General features: G+C 30.2%; 1 protein-coding gene across 4 annotated transcripts in view; it reads right to left on the bottom strand.

The window, feature by feature from the left end:
* Positions 1 to 2918: 2918 nt before the first annotated feature.
* LOC121124638 (uncharacterized) overlaps positions 2919 to 17443 on the bottom strand; it is a 43784-nt gene continuing 29259 nt past the window's right edge. The window contains exons 14-23 of one of the 4 annotated variants that reach the window (XR_005866360.2): positions 15177 to 15242; positions 13629 to 13666; positions 12756 to 12965; positions 12410 to 12700; positions 7790 to 7879; positions 6361 to 6708; positions 5405 to 5556; positions 4939 to 5104; positions 4650 to 4818; positions 2919 to 3073 (exon numbers count right to left, since the gene is read on the bottom strand). Coding sequence is in view for 3 of the 4 variants with exons in the window: in XM_040719812.2 (XP_040575746.1) it covers positions 3070 to 3073; positions 4615 to 4818; positions 5405 to 5556; positions 6361 to 6708; positions 7790 to 7879; positions 12410 to 12700; positions 12756 to 12965; positions 13629 to 13666; positions 15177 to 15242 (1403 nt within the window). In the remaining variant the exon portion in view is untranslated. Of the gene's footprint in view, positions 3074 to 4614; positions 4819 to 4938; positions 5105 to 5404; positions 5557 to 6360; positions 6709 to 7789; positions 7880 to 12409; positions 12701 to 12755; positions 12966 to 13628; positions 13667 to 15176; positions 15243 to 17443 lie in introns of all 4 variants that reach the window. The other 3 variants (XM_040719814.2, XM_040719812.2, XM_040719813.2) reach the window with 3 other exon arrangements.

The following is a 17443-nucleotide window of genomic DNA, read 5'->3' as shown; positions in this document are numbered from 1 at the left end:
GCATCCCTAAAATAATGTATCATTTTCGATCCCAATTCTTATGCACTCTTATTTATTAATGGTATGTAACTATAGAAGAATTTTCTAAGTTATGAAATGTATCCGTCAAGATACAAAAATACCATTTGAATTAATCATTTAAGTCTTATAATTTTATAAAATATTCTAATAAAATAATTTAATATTTTATAAACTTGAAAGCTGAGAAGAAACAAATTGAACACAAACTGAACGTGAGCAAATGTGTTCTAAACCCATTATCGTACACAAATGGCGAGTGCACGTTGTATAATTTGTGGAAATTAAGAAGGTTATTTTATGATTGTCCATCTGCAAAATAATCAATGGGCCCTCTAATGGTTTCGGTGCATTTGTAGATGATGAATACCCATAAATATAGTATAATAAACAGTAGCAGGCATTTTTTCTAGGGGTGATCCTCCACAAACCGTAAAGAATAAATCAATTTCATTGTCTTAGAACTTGAATTGGCGTTGCCACATTCAATTTAAAGGAATAATCTTTTAGAGTTAAGACTGCGAGACTTGACATTTTAGCGTCTGCACCCTGTACTTTATCCACATATTTGATACCCATTTGACATATTAATTAATTATGTATGCATATGTGAGTCTTCTTTTGTGTTTCATTCTCTCTTCAAAGTAGGATGATCTTCTGAAAGATGTGTTGTACTCTGATCAAACTCTACGAATCAATATTTCAAACTCACAGGAGGAGGAATTGTCAAGTGCCCTACTTTTTCTCTTGTTTTACCCTTTTGAAGAAGAAGGATTCTCTCTCCGAGGACTTTGAGACATTGTTCATCAATATGAGTACGATAAATATATTTTTCATTCTTACCTCTACGTTTCTCCATTTCATAATTATTTGTTAATTCCTTCCACTTTTTGTATTCGTATTTGATATTTATAACGGTACTCTTTTCAAAAGGGGTTAAAACAAGTTTTATTTTCGATCCATAATGATTTAAATCATATCAAATGCGTGAAGTCCTACATATATATAGCGCCCCTCTAGTCTACACCCTGCAGACGCCCCTGATATATTTCATATTTTATTCGAATTCGGTCAATTAAAAGTAGATTTAAAAAAATAACATTTTGAAAGAATAATTTGAATCTTCCTTCTTTTTTATTTCATTATTATGTTTTAATAACGCCCATTCAGCCATAAATTTAAAAGGCTGAATAGATATTCCTATAAATAAAATTAAGATGAAGATTTGAATAATTGGAGATGTGATCATTTATATCAAGTTTAGTTTTTTATTATTTAGGATTATAACGTATCTACAATTACATAAAATACAACAATTGCATTAAACTTTAAATTTATTCTCTATCTACTTAACTAAGCCAAGCAGCCAAGTGAAAAAACCTACATATATTTTTCTTACTCTATGGGGGATGTTCACAATTTTAAATCACAACGGACGACATCAACGATTCATTTATAGAATCGGTCTACAATTAATTTTAAATGAGACAAAATCCAGACCAAATCTCTGAGGCCGATCTAGGCCGATTTTTACTCGGAGATCGGTCCGGATCGAACTTCTGTAAATATTTATTATCCGTCTCCCCTACTAAGCCAAGTAAAAATCCTTGTCAATTCTATACATTCTGTTCTGTCCACATAAAATCCTAAGAGTCTCATTACGGTCCTAAGATTTTCAGAGCAAATACAAACCCTAATTTATATATATCTCTCTCAAACGTGGTGAATAGTGTTTTAAACTGCATGTAAATTTAACTATGACAGACTTTTCAAAAAGATTTTTGTATCCAAAAGTTTTGTAAATAATAATGATTCAATTAATATTGTTCCGTGTTTACGAAAATAAAAGCGAAGCGCATTTTTGAAATGCCTAAAACAATTTGCAATCAGATCTCAGACCAACCAAAATGTACTAAATTTGTTAAATAAGTTAAAGGTTTCTTGGTCAACTATCAGCGGCGTTAGCAGGATAATGTAAATATACATATATTTAGGGGGGGGGAGGGGGGTTTGGTTTTTGGAATTTTTTCGAAAAAAAAAATATTTTTTTTGAAAAATAAAAAAATCCATAGGTTTTCACAAAAATATCAAAAATTAAATTTTAAATAGTAAAGTTTTTGTAAAAGAATTTATAAAATTAAAAAAGAACTAGTAAATGTTTTTTCAAATATTAATTTTTGTACCTTTTTTTACTTAAATTTTTTTCATCCTAACCAAAAATAAATCTAGTAAAAAGGCAACAATTACTTTTTTTTTTTATCAATCTACCCTTTGCAACAGCCCTACTTGCACCTGCACACATTTACTAATTTCATCCAAAGCTTTTTGGAATCAGATTTCTAAGTACATTCGTCCTCTATTATCCCAAGACCTAAACCTCCTTGATTCCACTATATCGGCATGTATTGAGATCCGGTCCTGTACTAAACCTGCACTAAATTTTGATATTCTCAAAAATGAATAACGGACCAAAATTAACAAAATTTGAACAGCTAGGATTGTTGCTTCAAGGTGGTTTGAAGTGCGTTATTGAAGCCAACGGGCTTCATAATTGACTAAAATAAGAATTTACGCACTTTCTATTCAAAATATCAAGTGTTTAGTAATTAATAATTAAGAGATAAGTACACAAATGTTCCATGAATCTACAAAAATAGTGATATAATTAGTTTTACAGTCCGTTTGATATTCTTTTAACCTTAAAACACTGCAAAAAAAAAATCATTTCTTTCTCTTATATTGCAGAATCAAACGAATCTCATCACTTCCTCATCTCTTCTATTAATTCTTCTCGAGAGTTGTCAATTTGGTCGAATAACATTGGGAAAATGGAGTTTCACATTATTGAATTGTAATACATTGAGGGCTCCAAGAATTCAGAGAGAAAATAAATTAAAGAAAAAAAAAACATTTCACTTTATTTAATATAAATAATAATTAAATTTGTTAATGATTTGTTGATATATAAATAATAACATTGACGATTTGAGTGCATAAAATAACCATGACATCTGTGACTTTAAACAGCCTCCAAGGGTATCTCATGCTTGATCATCTGGAATAAAAGTGTGAAGAATATTAATGCAAAGAAATCAAGCAGTTTGCTACATATCAAGGCTACTCAACCGTTTAGTTTTGAAGGAGAAAATATAGTCACATAACACGGATGTCGTAGTGGCAGATTTTATGAACTGTGTTGACTAGACTATAATATTTTTTTTATTTATGCAGGTGACATTTTTTATTTATTGATTTTCTGTAAAAGTTTCGAATCCCATGTTTGACAGTACAATGTACCTTTGCCGATTATAATAATTGAGTAGACTTGGTATATGCGTATAGTTATGGAATTCTAGAGACCTGAAATAACCACTGCAGAATTCGTATTCCCACATGAGGGGTATATAAAAATAATGATGGGTTTAAGATAAAGAGTAACGTCATTTTCTACTCAATTCCTTCAAAGGGCAAGGCTAAGATACTCTCTTGAGTATTCCATGTATATAGAATTCCATGGTACAGTGGATGAGATTTTTATTTAATCCCTTGCCGATTTTGTAAGTTTGCCTTCTGATAAAGATGTTCAATGGGATTGAGGTTCGGAGACTGGCACGGCCGCTCAATGATGTGTTTCTTCTTGAGCCACCACTTTGACGTATGTTTTGGATCATTGTTGTACTGTAAGACCCATTAGACGACCCAACCTTTGGACTCTTTTCACCATTCAAATTATATACCATCATTTTCTTTGTCGTCGGGAAAACTGACAAAATCGGCAAAGGATCGAATACGTATCTCCCCTCCACTCTACGTATATAAATTAATGATGAAACACTCAACATAAAAGGAACATACATCAGGGGCGTCCGCAGGATTATATTTTGGGAGGCTCTAGCTTTTTGGATTTTTTTGAAAAAAAATCCAAATATATAAATGTTTTAAAAACAAAGTTGAAAAATAAAATTTCGAGGATTTTTTTTTCAAAAATTCATAAACTGTTCAAAAAAAAACTAAATTTTTCGGAAAATATTCAAAAAATATATCTATTTACAGAATTTTTTCCCTGGAAAAAAAAATTCAAATATTGTATTTTTGAGTTTGTTTTTCTTTTATTTTTTAAATATATTTAGTTATTCAAAAAACTATTTTTTTAAAAAATAAATTGAAGTATCAAAGAAGAATTCAATGATTAATTTTTGAAACTAATTGAAGAATCAAATAAGAACTCAAGAATTAATTACTTTCGAAAAAATTTCCATTGGTTTTTTTTTTAAATATTACATTTTTGGAAAAAAAATCAAAAATCCATATCTTTTCATCGAAAATTTAAATTTTTTGCAAACTTAAATTAAATTTATGAGGAAAGAAATGGAAAAATTTGATTTAATTTTTGAACGTGTTGAATTTTGTAAAATTTTAAATATTACATTTTCGGAAACAAAATTTCAAAAATTAAATTTAAAGTAAAAAGCAATAATTCCTTACAGCCCTTAGAGCCCTGCAGACGCCCCGCACATGACTGGTATGTGTACTTCACATCTTTTTGAAACAAAACAAGGTAAGCAATATTGAATCAGCGTCAGTGGTCTTATTTACTTATCGATATTGATGTATGTATGTAAGGTTGTTACCTCCTTCAGACGTTTCTTATATTGAAATTCATATTCTCCAGTTCTCTGACTAGGCATAAAATGACTTGTACGATTAAATATTTGTTTCAATTCTCCCAATTCGAATACTGATACTGGTTCAATGTTTTGCTCAAAAATCACAGCGCAGAGGTACTCCGTGTAATGTGTCCTGGATTCGGAGGTAATTGGAAAAAGAAAAAGGGTAGATCAATAAAGGTATTTAAATATAACTTGATACAAAAATCACTAAAAGGTACTCAGCAGAAAATAAACATCTCACATCAATTACATCTCTTAACTTTGCTACCCAGGCCTCATTTGTGAGACCATACTTTGTGGGTAGTCTTTTCCCTGCTCTTTGAACAGCGGCCTCCATGTCCTCTTGGACCATGATGCTTAACGGATCCAGATGAGTGTCAAAGATCAACTGGCCCAAGTACTCAATAAAGTGTTGTCTATAATATACATACATGTGATATAATTGGAATTCAGCATGATGAAAAATACATGATATAATGATTCGCAGATTATATACAATTAAGTACTTCTTCACTTGATGCAGCCCCCCCTTCTCTTGATCCCTTCTCCCTTCCTGCAATTGACATTTCATATTAAATAAATAAAGGACTTCTTTCTTGTGGAAAAAAGTAATTACTGATTTAATACATTTACATATATATGAATGTAATTCTAGGTGTTTAAAAATAAATATTATTATTAATTTAAATGTTATTAGGTTAAACTACTCTACATACTTGCAATAACCAGCAAAACCCTCTGGTGTCTCCAAGGAGCAAGGGCCATCCTCCAAGGTCCCATCTTCCTTCTCTTTCTGCATAGGGACGCGACATCCATCTGTCAGGGAAATACCTGGAGGAGGGTTTGTCATGTACTCCACTTTCTTCTCCTATAACGAGTTATTAATCATTATTCATTAAAAAAAAAATGAATTTAGGACAAAGACTACGCAAGAGAGAGGTAAGGACGTCCCCATGATTAAATATATATGTTTTATTATTATTTTGGGGAGGCTGGTGCTTGGTTTTGGATTTTTTTGGAAAATAAATTAAAAAAATTAAAATTTTGGAAAAAAAATATTCCAAAAATTAAGTTTCATATATTAAATATTTAAAAAAAATTTCAAAAATCCATTCCTATTTTCAAAATTTTACATTTTTGAAAATAATTATTTGGAAAAAATTTCAAATATTAAATTTTGGTGATGAAAATTTCAAGAATTAGATTTTATGGAGAAAAATTTCAAAAATCCATAGCTATTCTCAAAAAATTTAAAAGTCCACAGCTGTTAACAAAAAATGCAGATTTTGAAATTTTTACTTCAAAAGTCCACAGCTGATCACTAAAAAATTTAATTTTTTAGTGAAAAATTTCAAAAATTCATAGTTCCTTCATAGAAGATTAAATTTTTCGAGAAAAAACTATGAGACATTAATTTTTTTGAAAAAAAAAATTGATAAATTAAATTAATTTTCTAATATGAATTTTTCTGAAATAAAAATTTCAAATATTATATTCTTTAGTAGAATAGTAATTTAATATTTCTTAATTGGGGGGAAGGGGCTCTAGCCCCGCCAGCCCACCCCCTTCGTACGTACGCCCCTGAGGCCCATGTTAAATAACATTTTTTGCCTTCCCCACTGCCTCAAAAACGGTACACGGATCCTGATTGAAGAAACACATTTTAACGTACACGAAGAAGTTTCTGAAGATCCTTTGGTTCTTTATCTCTTAAATAAAATAAGCAGTTCCGAGGATGATGTGCATGGAGACCCATTCGTGCACAAACTGGGCCCTTTCCACATTTTACTCCCATCTTGAAGGGTCTCTTACACCCGATACAAAATTCGAATTTGCATTGTGTACAGACAAAGTGCATGCAGCCTCCTTTTGTGAGTGTGTATCGGAATTTGCAGGCAGGACAGGTGATACCATATTCTTTGAGATGATCCTCTAAGCCTTTTTCTTGAGATTCTGGATCGTTGTCCCGTTTCCATGCTGCAAATGCTTCACACGTCGTTTTTTCATGCTGTGGCTCCCACTAAAAAGATTGTATGTAAAATATGGGGGGTTAAATAGGGCCATAAATCATATGCATTTTTTTAATTTAAAAAAAAAATTCGACAACTGTTATTATTAGTATTTTATTCATTAGGAGAGAGTATTCAAGTATAACGAGTAACCACAAGTATGTGTGTTCATGAATGGCTTAGACTAATGTTGAGGATCTCTAAGTCCTTACTGGACTCAAATTAGAATTGAAGATCGAAAATGTACAATTCTCAGTTATTTTTTTCGATTTTTTTTGTAGAAAAATCCATTGGTATTCATAAAAAAATTAAATATTTCAGAAAATAATTTGGAAAATTAAATTTCATATACTAAATTGTTTGGGAAAAAGTTTTCAAAATCCATAGCTCGTCACAAATATTTATAATAAAAAAATATATAATATAAAATTTTGCGGAAATTTTTTTTTTTTTCAGAATTTTGTTTCCATAATCTATAGTTAGTCACAAAAATCAATAATTTATAGTTGTTTACAAAAAAATAATGTTTTCGGAAAAAAAATTCAAAAAAAATTTTATTTAGAAAAAAATAAAAAAAATTCAAAAATGAAATTTGAATTTGTTGAAAAAGTTTTGAGCAAATTAAATTTTTTAATAAAATTTTCAAAAATGAAATTTCAAATATTAATTTTTTTAATAAAATTTTCAAAAATGAAATTTGAAATATAAATTTTTTTGGAAAAAAATCAGAAATCCAAAGCTTTTCAAATAGTAAATATTTTATGGAAAAGCAAAAATTCCTTATTGGGTTGGAAATGGACTACAGTCCTTCCATCCAACCCCCTGCGGACGCCCCTAATTCTTCACTATGTCCTTGACATAATATATGAAGTTCTATTTATTTTTATATTCTTCATCTCACAAGGGCTAACTGAATTAAACGCCATCACAACTAAGCCACTCTTCTCTTAAACATTCTTCAAATTGTCAGGTTAATTACGTTAATTTATATATATTTTTTTCATTCATACAGAAAATGCTTAAGATTTATAACCCACGACATAAACACAGACCCTGTGCAAGAAATCCATTGTGTTATACATATTTACTTACAGGAACATGACACTGAGCACAGGACTCCGCCTTGCAGTCTGGACAACTTAGTTTTTTGGTATGCGGTGCTGCAATGAAGCCTGATGAACACTATGGAATTAAAAAAACAAAACATATATATGATAATTGATTGGTGGACCAGTTTGATTTTCGAATTTGGATTACGGGCAGTTCGGAAATGTTGTCAAATGGTTTGAAAATTACTTATGCAAAATATCATTTTTCTACGATTTCATCTTTAGGGACCATATTTTTTTTCATAATTTGAATGGAGAGAAATGGTTTTTTTTCATTAAAATACAGCATTAATCATTATTTTACATTAATTACTTATGACAGACATAACTCTAACCTACGAAAAATACTGATAAAGCTGTTTTTTTTCTTTTTCTAAAACTACCCTATGAAGCAAAAAGAGAGAATAAAATTAAAGAAATAATCTTTTCTTCCTGAAAATATATAAAAAATATATATAAATTTTCCAAACTTTTCCTCTTTTTTTTGTTCCATTGAACAATTTTTGAAAAAATCACTTTATGAAACACTTTTTATAGGTAAAAAAATGTTTATTAAATGCAAAATAGTTTTTTAAAAAAATCGTTAAGTATCAAAACTTAATAGAAATACAATATTAGACCATTATGTAATCCGACTGGCTAGAATTTTAAATTTGATATATTGTACTAACGCTGGGCAAGACAGACAGATTTTGACAAATACACAACCACTCATAGACTATGACATCAATATTAAAAAGCGTGGTAGAAGTCAAGCATCAGTCGTACACGCGTTAGGGTATAATCTTGTATTTATTATTAACCTTGTTAGTATCTACATATATTGACTCTAAGAGATTTTCCCATTGTTCATAATTTGATCGAGATTAGTAGAATATAATTTTGCATAGGTCATTTTCATACCACATAAAAACTCTTTAGTTTGATATCTGTAATAATACATAAGAATATCTGTTTCTAATAAATTAAATTTCAAATGTCTAGATGAAAGTATAATATTCTATGATATTAGCTGAACCTTTGAGCACTTGCCAAACGTTCAATCCTTACTGTATCTCTCTCAACCTTTTCTCCAAAAAGAGAAATATTGTGAAATATGTGGGTTTCCAAGTGGTTTTGTTCCTAATTTGTACGAGTGAAAATACCGTGATAAATTTAATTTTGAAACAACGAAAATTACTAACGTTGTATGTTCTCTCCCTTAAACAAGAATAATTGTAAATCACATAAATGGATTTAATTTAAATGCATGAATAATTGAGTTTTAGAGATAAGAATATATAAAGTAAAAATAAAATAAAATAAGATGTATACAGATGATAAAGTTGGTAACTGCCTTGATACTTAAGTTAAAAATAGACAATTTTTTTGCTAAAATGAATTAAATCTCTCAACCAATTGAAACATAGCGTAATTAACTATTTATTAATGGAACTAAGAACATAATTTATCTATAAATAAGAACAATAAAATCAGATGCAGGAGCCTTTGTCAAAATATATTCATGGAAAAAGATTGATGCTATATCAAAGTAATATCATTTAATGGTTTGCTTACATCAGGAACGCAGTTTGAACTTTTATATCCACGTTCAAAGGTGCATCATCTCCTTGTTATATAAGATGTTGAGTTTGGTGTTTATGTCCTTCCTCTTGTGGCTGTTTACAGTTAATCTAATTAAACGTCGTGAGAGCTAAGCTTCTATGGCTCTCTCAAAACTTTCTATTTAGTTTATGCATAGAAAGTCATTTGTTAATCCTTGATGGTTCTTTAAATTATTTTTAATTATATTTAATAGTGATGGGACAATTAATTGGAATACAAGTTTCGAGTGCTTTTTTCGTAAGACCAGAATCGGGAAAATAATGTTTAATTTGCAATTCCGATTCTAACTTATTACTGGTAATTAAATCATTATTACTTTACTAAGTTATTAAATAAAATAGCACCCACCCTCCCAGATAAAGGAATTTCTACATTAAGTAGAAAATGTAATCTTTGATTTTTTCTTCAAATGATTTAATATTGTAGAAATAGTTCAAAATTGTATGGCTATTTTAAATTTGATTTATTTTTTTCAATTATTTTTCGAAAAAATTAATATTTGAAATTTTTATTCGAAAAATTTTAAGCCATATATATTTTGTCAACAGCTGTTGATTTTGTAAATTTTTCTCCAAATAGTTTTTATTTTTTGTTAATAGTTATAGTTTTTGTAATTTTTTTGCAAAATAATGAATTTTTTGAGAATAACCATAGGTTTTTGAAATTTTTTTCCAAAAAATTTAATTGTTTGGATTTTTGAAACAAAATTAAATATCTAATTGTATATTTTAAATTTAAAAAAAAGTTTAATAATTGGATCTTTTTTTCCAAAAAGTTTTTTTTTTAGTTTTTTTTAGATGTTATTCAAAAAATTTCAAAAACCAAGCTTCCCTTTGATAGAAAACATTTGGATGTCCCTAATAACAAAATACTATTTTTGTAAGTGTAAAAGAATTGAAATTACTATTTTTTACTAGAATCGTATCGGGATATTTTAGTCCCTTTCACTAATATTTATAGTTTAAAGAATTAACTATATGACGTTGATAGATAGTTAAACAAGGCAATAAATATTTATATTTAATGAATATTCTAAAAAAAAAACATTTGGAAGGTGGGGGCTAATGCTCTTATTTAAGGGTGTTATTCAGAGATGAATTTATTCTCGTGCTTTCATCAATTCAGGGGTGAAAAAATTTATTTGAACTGTAAAAAAATGTGTTTTTTTACAGTTCAAACAACTATAATATGTTTCTGCACCGTTTCAATAGCAATTTGACTTGATTTTAATTATTTCAAGATGGGTTTCTACATCGACACAACTTGGCAACATAATTTAAAAAAAAAATAATAATGTTTTAATCTCAATTAATTATCCTTTGCAAAATGAATAGGTTCTGTGATTAAAAATGTATCTTTTTTAGAGGAGAGAAACTGCCACGAAGATATAAACATGTAAGCACTTTTGTAACTCTTGTACTTCCAAAATTTAATTTGTTGGAACATTTTCACATCTACTAGCAGGGCACAGTTTTAGAATACTCTGTAAAAATAAATATTCCCAATATGTTTAAAATTTGTTAAAAGATATTATATATAATTAAGGATTAAGAATAAAATTGCAAAAGATAGTTTATTGATCCATATATCTTGTGCACCCTTTATAGGGTATATGTGCAAATTTGCCTCAAGATTTGAACACATTTACTTAATACAACTTGCAAGAAATGTAATTGCATGTTTCTAAAGTACTTTCGAAATATGTAGTTAAATACCAAATCATTCTGAATAACATCTCTCAACCTGTCTTCCTCCAAAAAGAGTTACTTCACTAACATAAAAATATACAGTGTATTTTGTTGTCAGCTGTCGATGTGGCTGCTTCTTTTCCCTTAATCTATTTTCTGAATGTTGTTGATTTACTAAATTAGCTCTTGTTAAGCTGCTGTGAACACTTCTGAACAATTATTGAATGACAGAGGGACACTCATTTTGTGCAAATGCATTCTAGGCAATAAAGGACTTCATCTTTGAGTGCAGAATCCAAAAGGGATCTCAGTTTTTCTCTCACTCATATGAATTCTAAAATATCTGGTATTATAGTTATTCGGGATCCTTTAGAGTCATTTTTTTAGGGTTAAAAAATCCCTAAATTAAAAGTAGGGTTAATGAAATTTGTGTAAAAGTGTTTTTCAGATTAAAAAAGTGTTTTTATTGATTCTGTATCTTGTTTTGAACTTGATATATTTTCATTTTTAGGCTGAAAAGGATTATAAACGACAGTCTTCTTTAGACCCTTATAACTTATTTATAATAATACATAGTGATGAGGAATCTCATAGCTTATATTATAGATAAATGCTCAATGTATAATTTAAATAAAGATTCATTTGTATAAATATGCATCTCCAATATAATCATATTTTGAAATATTAAAATTATCTAGTCGTTGTGAATGGATCGGTTTAATTTTTCAGCCTAAAAATGGAAATATATCGAATCAAGTTACAGAATCAATAAAAGCACTATATAATTATTTTAAAAAAACACACTTTTACATACGTTTTATTAATCCTACTTTTAATTTGGGTATTTTTTAAAGGTAAAAAATGACTGAACGATGTTAGTTGCAAACCACTATAACCCCAGATATTTTATAATTCAGATGACTGAGAGAAAAACTGAGATCAGTTTTGAATTCTGCGCTCATAGATTAATTCAATTATCGTCTTCAATTCATCTGTACGAAATCCCCCCCTAATTGTTCTGCTATATAATTATTTCATTGTTAGAGAGAATTGTCCTAGAAGTGGCTAACTTCCAACTGATTAAAGGTATCTTTTCGTGTCGAAGGTTGTGTGATACAATAAAGTAACGACGTGAGGAATATACACAGCATATTTAATTCAAGAAATGTCCAATAATAAAATAAGTTTACAAATCAACAGCTGACAAAAAGATACAGAGGAGATGTTGATGTTTTGGATATAACATTGTGTAATTAGTATAGTTTGGTTGTTTTGTACATGGACAGAAATGAATAAAATGATTAATTTACCTTATTGCACCATTTGAAATTCGGGTCTTTCATAAGTATACGATCTCTAAGCTTTCTCTGAAACAAATCATGAATTCCTTTATCTACAATGGGTTGAAGGATATTGTCTAATTTAGTAAAATAATTAGATGCTTCGTCCTCCTTGCTTTCGTCTATAAGGATCGCAGAAGGCTCCTTGCAAAAGGGGCAGGATGCCTCGTTAATATTTCGATCCTTGATAATAAGAGTGAAGTAATTTTTGGTACATTCCTTGCAACATTGATGCTCGCAATCACTGGGAAGTTTAACAATCTGTAATTTAAAGTTACATGAATACTACGTATACATGATCAAATAAGGAACTCACTTCTTTAAGGGTCACACCATGTGCACAGAGCTCACATTCTTTTTTCAGATTCAATCGAGCAGACTCCAGATCTGTCCCTAGGAGGGCGGCCTCAATTGCATCTTCCAAGGAGAGATCTTCTGACTGAAATTCTTCTTCTAACTGAAGAGCAATCTCTGCCTTTTCATAGGAAGGAACCTTTTCTTGGGCAAGGAGCATTCGAGCTCGTCTCTGAGGAAGAAAAAGTTCGTTTTTATTCCGGAGCTAATTCTATTATTAATTTCGAGACTCGGAGCAAGCCCTATTTCTTTTTGTTCGGTCTTTAAAGATTTTTTGTAGACCGAGTTGTTCTGAACTTTCCGTGGAGAACATGGTTCTCAGATCATGGACCGATTTTCTACCCATCCTAGTTCTATAAATGGAGTTGTAAATCTTAAGCATTAAAAAAAGAAATTGGAAGTAAATAAAGTAATCCAAGAAATTTTAAGAATGTTTACGAGAACAGCTGCTTATCTGTCTTGATGTTTAATTTAGTTAGCTACGAGCAGCTGTAAGATGAAGGAAAAATATAAAAGAAATACCCCTCCGTACATGCCAAGGACATAGGCACTAGGCATGAATTCTACAGCCCCACCTACTCATCCCCAGCAGATACCCCTGCTTAAATCCAGTTCCTTATTTGTATAAACAGAAATCAGGATATGGAAGAAAATCGATTCATAGACAGTGATCGAAAAATCGATCAATATTTTGAGACCGAAAAAATTGTTCACGATTACAAAACGATTAAATTTCGTTCTACAGTCTCAAATGATCAAAATATCGGTCCAAATGGTCTTGACAAAATCCCTCAAGAGCGAACTCAAAATAAATCTCAACATTCATAACTAATACCTCAAATTCCAAGACTTTTGGATCCTTCTCCACGATCTCTAAAATAACAAACATAGAAAATTAATTTGATCGTATTTAACACATGGGCTGAAAAGTCCGGGGCTCACACATAGATGGCACTAATTTCTCTCTTTTTAAATTCATCTTATTTTCGGTCAATCATCAAAAGATAGCTATCAACATTTCAAAACAATTTGTTTTCTAGTTTGTGAGTTTTTTTTCTACGTGTGACTAATTATGTGCTTTGATTTTACGATGATTATTTTTTGATAGTTGCAAAAATACTTTTGAATCTAAGCGATGGCTTGAAAAGTGTGTTAGGGACAGTGATAAAAATCCTGTGTATTTTGGGCATGTTAAAAAACAAACATGGTAACCCTGACAATTTGAGCTACAGTACGCTTTATAAGGGAAGATGAGGCCTAGTTGGAAATAAACAAGGACATGGGGAAGAATGCCTCATATGTCGATATCCAAATATACTCTTGTCCACGGAGGACTTACAATTATAACTCCACAACAAATCCTCAAGGTAACTTATGAGTACACACGAATGACAAATGCTACGGAAAGGAAAATTTATTCTTCAGGTTACCAATTCCAAAAAACGGCCCAGTTAAAAAATTCTTGCAGGTTTAATATAACTAGTTATGGGACTCCCGGACTTTTCAATGCAGGGGCGTCGGCAGGGGCTGAGCTGTAGGGACTATAGTCCCCTCCCACCTCCCCCAAAAAAAGGAATTTTTAATTTTTACTTGATTTTTTTTAGTCAGGATGAAAAAATTTTACGAAAAACTTAATGTAATAATTTTTTTTCTGTGAAATTTAATATTTGAAATTTAAAGAGAATAAGCCGCAGATTTTTGAAATTTTTTATCCAAAAAATTTAATACTTGAAATTTAAAGAGAATAAGTCGCCGATTTTTGAAATTTTTTTCCAAAAAATTAAGTTTTTTTAATTATATTTTCAAATAAATGTAATTTTTTGTGTTAAGCTATGGATTTTTGAATTTTTTTTCCGAAAAAGCCAATTTTTTGTTTTTAAGGTATAGATTTTTGAAATTTTTTCCAAAAATTTTTTTTTTTTAAAATTTTTTTCAATTAAATGTAATTTTGTGTTGACAACTTTGGATTTTTGAATTTTCTTTCTGAAAAAGTCAATTTTTTGTTTATGGCTATAGATTTTTGAAATTTTTTAACATTTGAATGTTTTTTCTAAGAATAAACATATTAAAAAAAATTTCCACAAAATTTATTTTCTCAATTTTGAAAATTTTTCTGAACAACTGTGGATTTGATAATTTTTTTTCCCAACAAAGTCAAGTTTTAGTGAACAACTATGGATTTTTGAACTTTTTTTCAAAGAAATTTATTATCTGAAATTAAGTTTTTGTAATTATTCTTCCAAAAAAAATTAATTTTTGAAATTTTATAACAATAGTTTTGGATTTTTGAAATGATTTCCAATTTTTTTGAATAAGGGTCCCTCAATATATAATCCTGTGAACGCCCCTGCTATATGTATTATTGTATATTTTTCACTCGTACCTGGTGGTGTCGTTGATTTCTTCAGCTGTACATGGAATTCAGCCTTGACATCGTTCTCCACAGATTCTGAGAAGAAAACCAAATAAAGAAAGTATTATAATTGTAGATATATATATTCTATATAAAGGAGCTTTATATAGAATTATGTACTTCATATGTGATTTAAGCGTTGTTAATAGATCCAAATAATATCAAATATTAGGAAAAATATATTATTTTCAGAAAAAAATGATAAAAGTAGATGTAATTAGGGTAATTAGTGCTTTCTCTCTCTCTCTCTCTCCTTTCACCACCCCCATTACTCCTTCCCCCAGATGCTTCTTCCATCTTTTTATTAACTTATTTTCTTGTGGAAATGAAGAAGTATAGTAAGAGATTAAATTTGAACATGCAAAAGGAAAAAATTATAAATAATATTTGAAGAAAAGAGGGGGGAGGGAAGAGGAAAAATTAACCAAAGATGAAAGACAACATAAGTATGCATAATAATAATAATTAATTACATTAATTATTATTATATATATTACTTTTTGATGTAACCATTACCTTTCCCGAGTAGTGAGAATGGTAATTTTCTATTTATTTTTATTTTTGAGAAATGTGACAAGTACAATTGTACTTTAGGTCCCATATTTAAAGTAAAATAGTTTATCATGTGGAAGGAGATTTTGTTATTGATGGGGTTGCGTGATAATGAACTATGTGCATGGCCGACATGAAAGGGAAAAGACAACTAAGTCTTGGTACAAATCAAAGTTAATTTAAATACAAGGTTATATCATCATGTAATCCGGCTTGCACGAGTTTTCAATCTAATGTATTGTATCGACTGCTGGGCAAGACAGGTAGATTTGGACGCAACATGCAACTATTCATAGTCTATGACGTTTTTACTGGAAGAATTTTCAATTTCATGTATCGTGTACCTACTCTTGGGCAAGATAGGCAGATTTAGACAAAAACGCAACCCCTCATACTCTATGACGTCAATATTAAAATGCTGAGTAAAAGTTAAATATGAGATAATTAGAACCGGATTTATGTTATGCCTTTATTTTAAAAATTTCGGCTTGATGGAAAAGTCAAACTTAACTCGAATAGAACACTGTGGTTCATGCATTTAGCAACTGTCAGGCTCTACCCATAATGAAAGAGTTTATTCAGCTCAATTTTTAGGAATTTATAGAAAAAACAGTCTCTCTAATTCTGCTGTTTGGATTATCGAGATGATTAATGCCCCAGAAAAGACCAAAGCCATACTGGGGTCGGGGAATTTTTTTTTACCTTTTCAATCTAGAACTTTATCAAGATGTATTTTAGCTAACTGTTCTAAATGGGATTTGTCAATTATATAAAAATAACTAATATGATGTCTTGGCTACTCTAAGCATCGATGTAGCCCCCCTTGTCAGTATGATGGCTTCCAGGCGGCCACGGAATGCCTTATACCCATTGTGGATGTAGTCCTCAGACATGACATCCCAGTGTTTGTTTATGGTATCCTTGAGGTTGTTGATATTTGGGTGACGAACGGTGAGGACTTGGACTCAACATGCACCCAAAAAGTGAAGTCCAATGGGTTGGCATCTGGTGAGTAGGGGGCCACATTTTCTTTGGACATAGAGGCAAGATGTCCTCCAATCACTTCTGGGCCTTTTTGGACGTGTGTGCAGGTGCACCATTCTGCTACAACACGACGTTCATGTCCAGGTAGTTGGTCTGGATGCATGGTAACAGCTTTTCCTCCGTTGGTTTTTTGTCAGCGTCCAAAAGTGTGCCGACCGAAATTCGTTGGTCACGTTCCGATGACATTTCTCGGCTTCTAGGACACTTAGGAAGATCTAGTTTTTTTGATTATTTTTAGTATTTAATGGTTTCATATTTAGTCATCGTTCTAAACATGTGTATTTTCGTAATTTGTTGTCCTTTTAGTAGTTTTAAAAACAAAAATTTTATTTGTATTTGTATGATGCAACTTTTTTGGATAAATTAAGAAAAAAAAATACAACATTTTTGATATTTTTGGATCAGAAAAAATGACCTTAGAACACAATGAAGATGGTAAGAAACTAAGATTGTCTGATTTGTTGATCAAAATATGGGTTTCTACATCTATCATAAGTGTACTCCCTAACAAGGCGGATAATTGGAAAAACGGAGAAATAAGTATTTCTAAAATCTTTTCATTTTATCATCTTCAAACCTCGACAACTTTACCTTTTCAAAGGGATACCGTTCTATGATTTAAAATGTGCCTTGTTTGTAGT

The sequence above is a fragment of the Lepeophtheirus salmonis genome, chromosome 9 (assembly GCF_016086655.4).
Source record: "Lepeophtheirus salmonis chromosome 9, UVic_Lsal_1.4, whole genome shotgun sequence".
Classification (NCBI taxonomy): Eukaryota; Metazoa; Arthropoda; class Copepoda; order Siphonostomatoida; family Caligidae; genus Lepeophtheirus; species Lepeophtheirus salmonis.
This window is presented reverse-complemented; position numbering and strand designations above follow the sequence as displayed.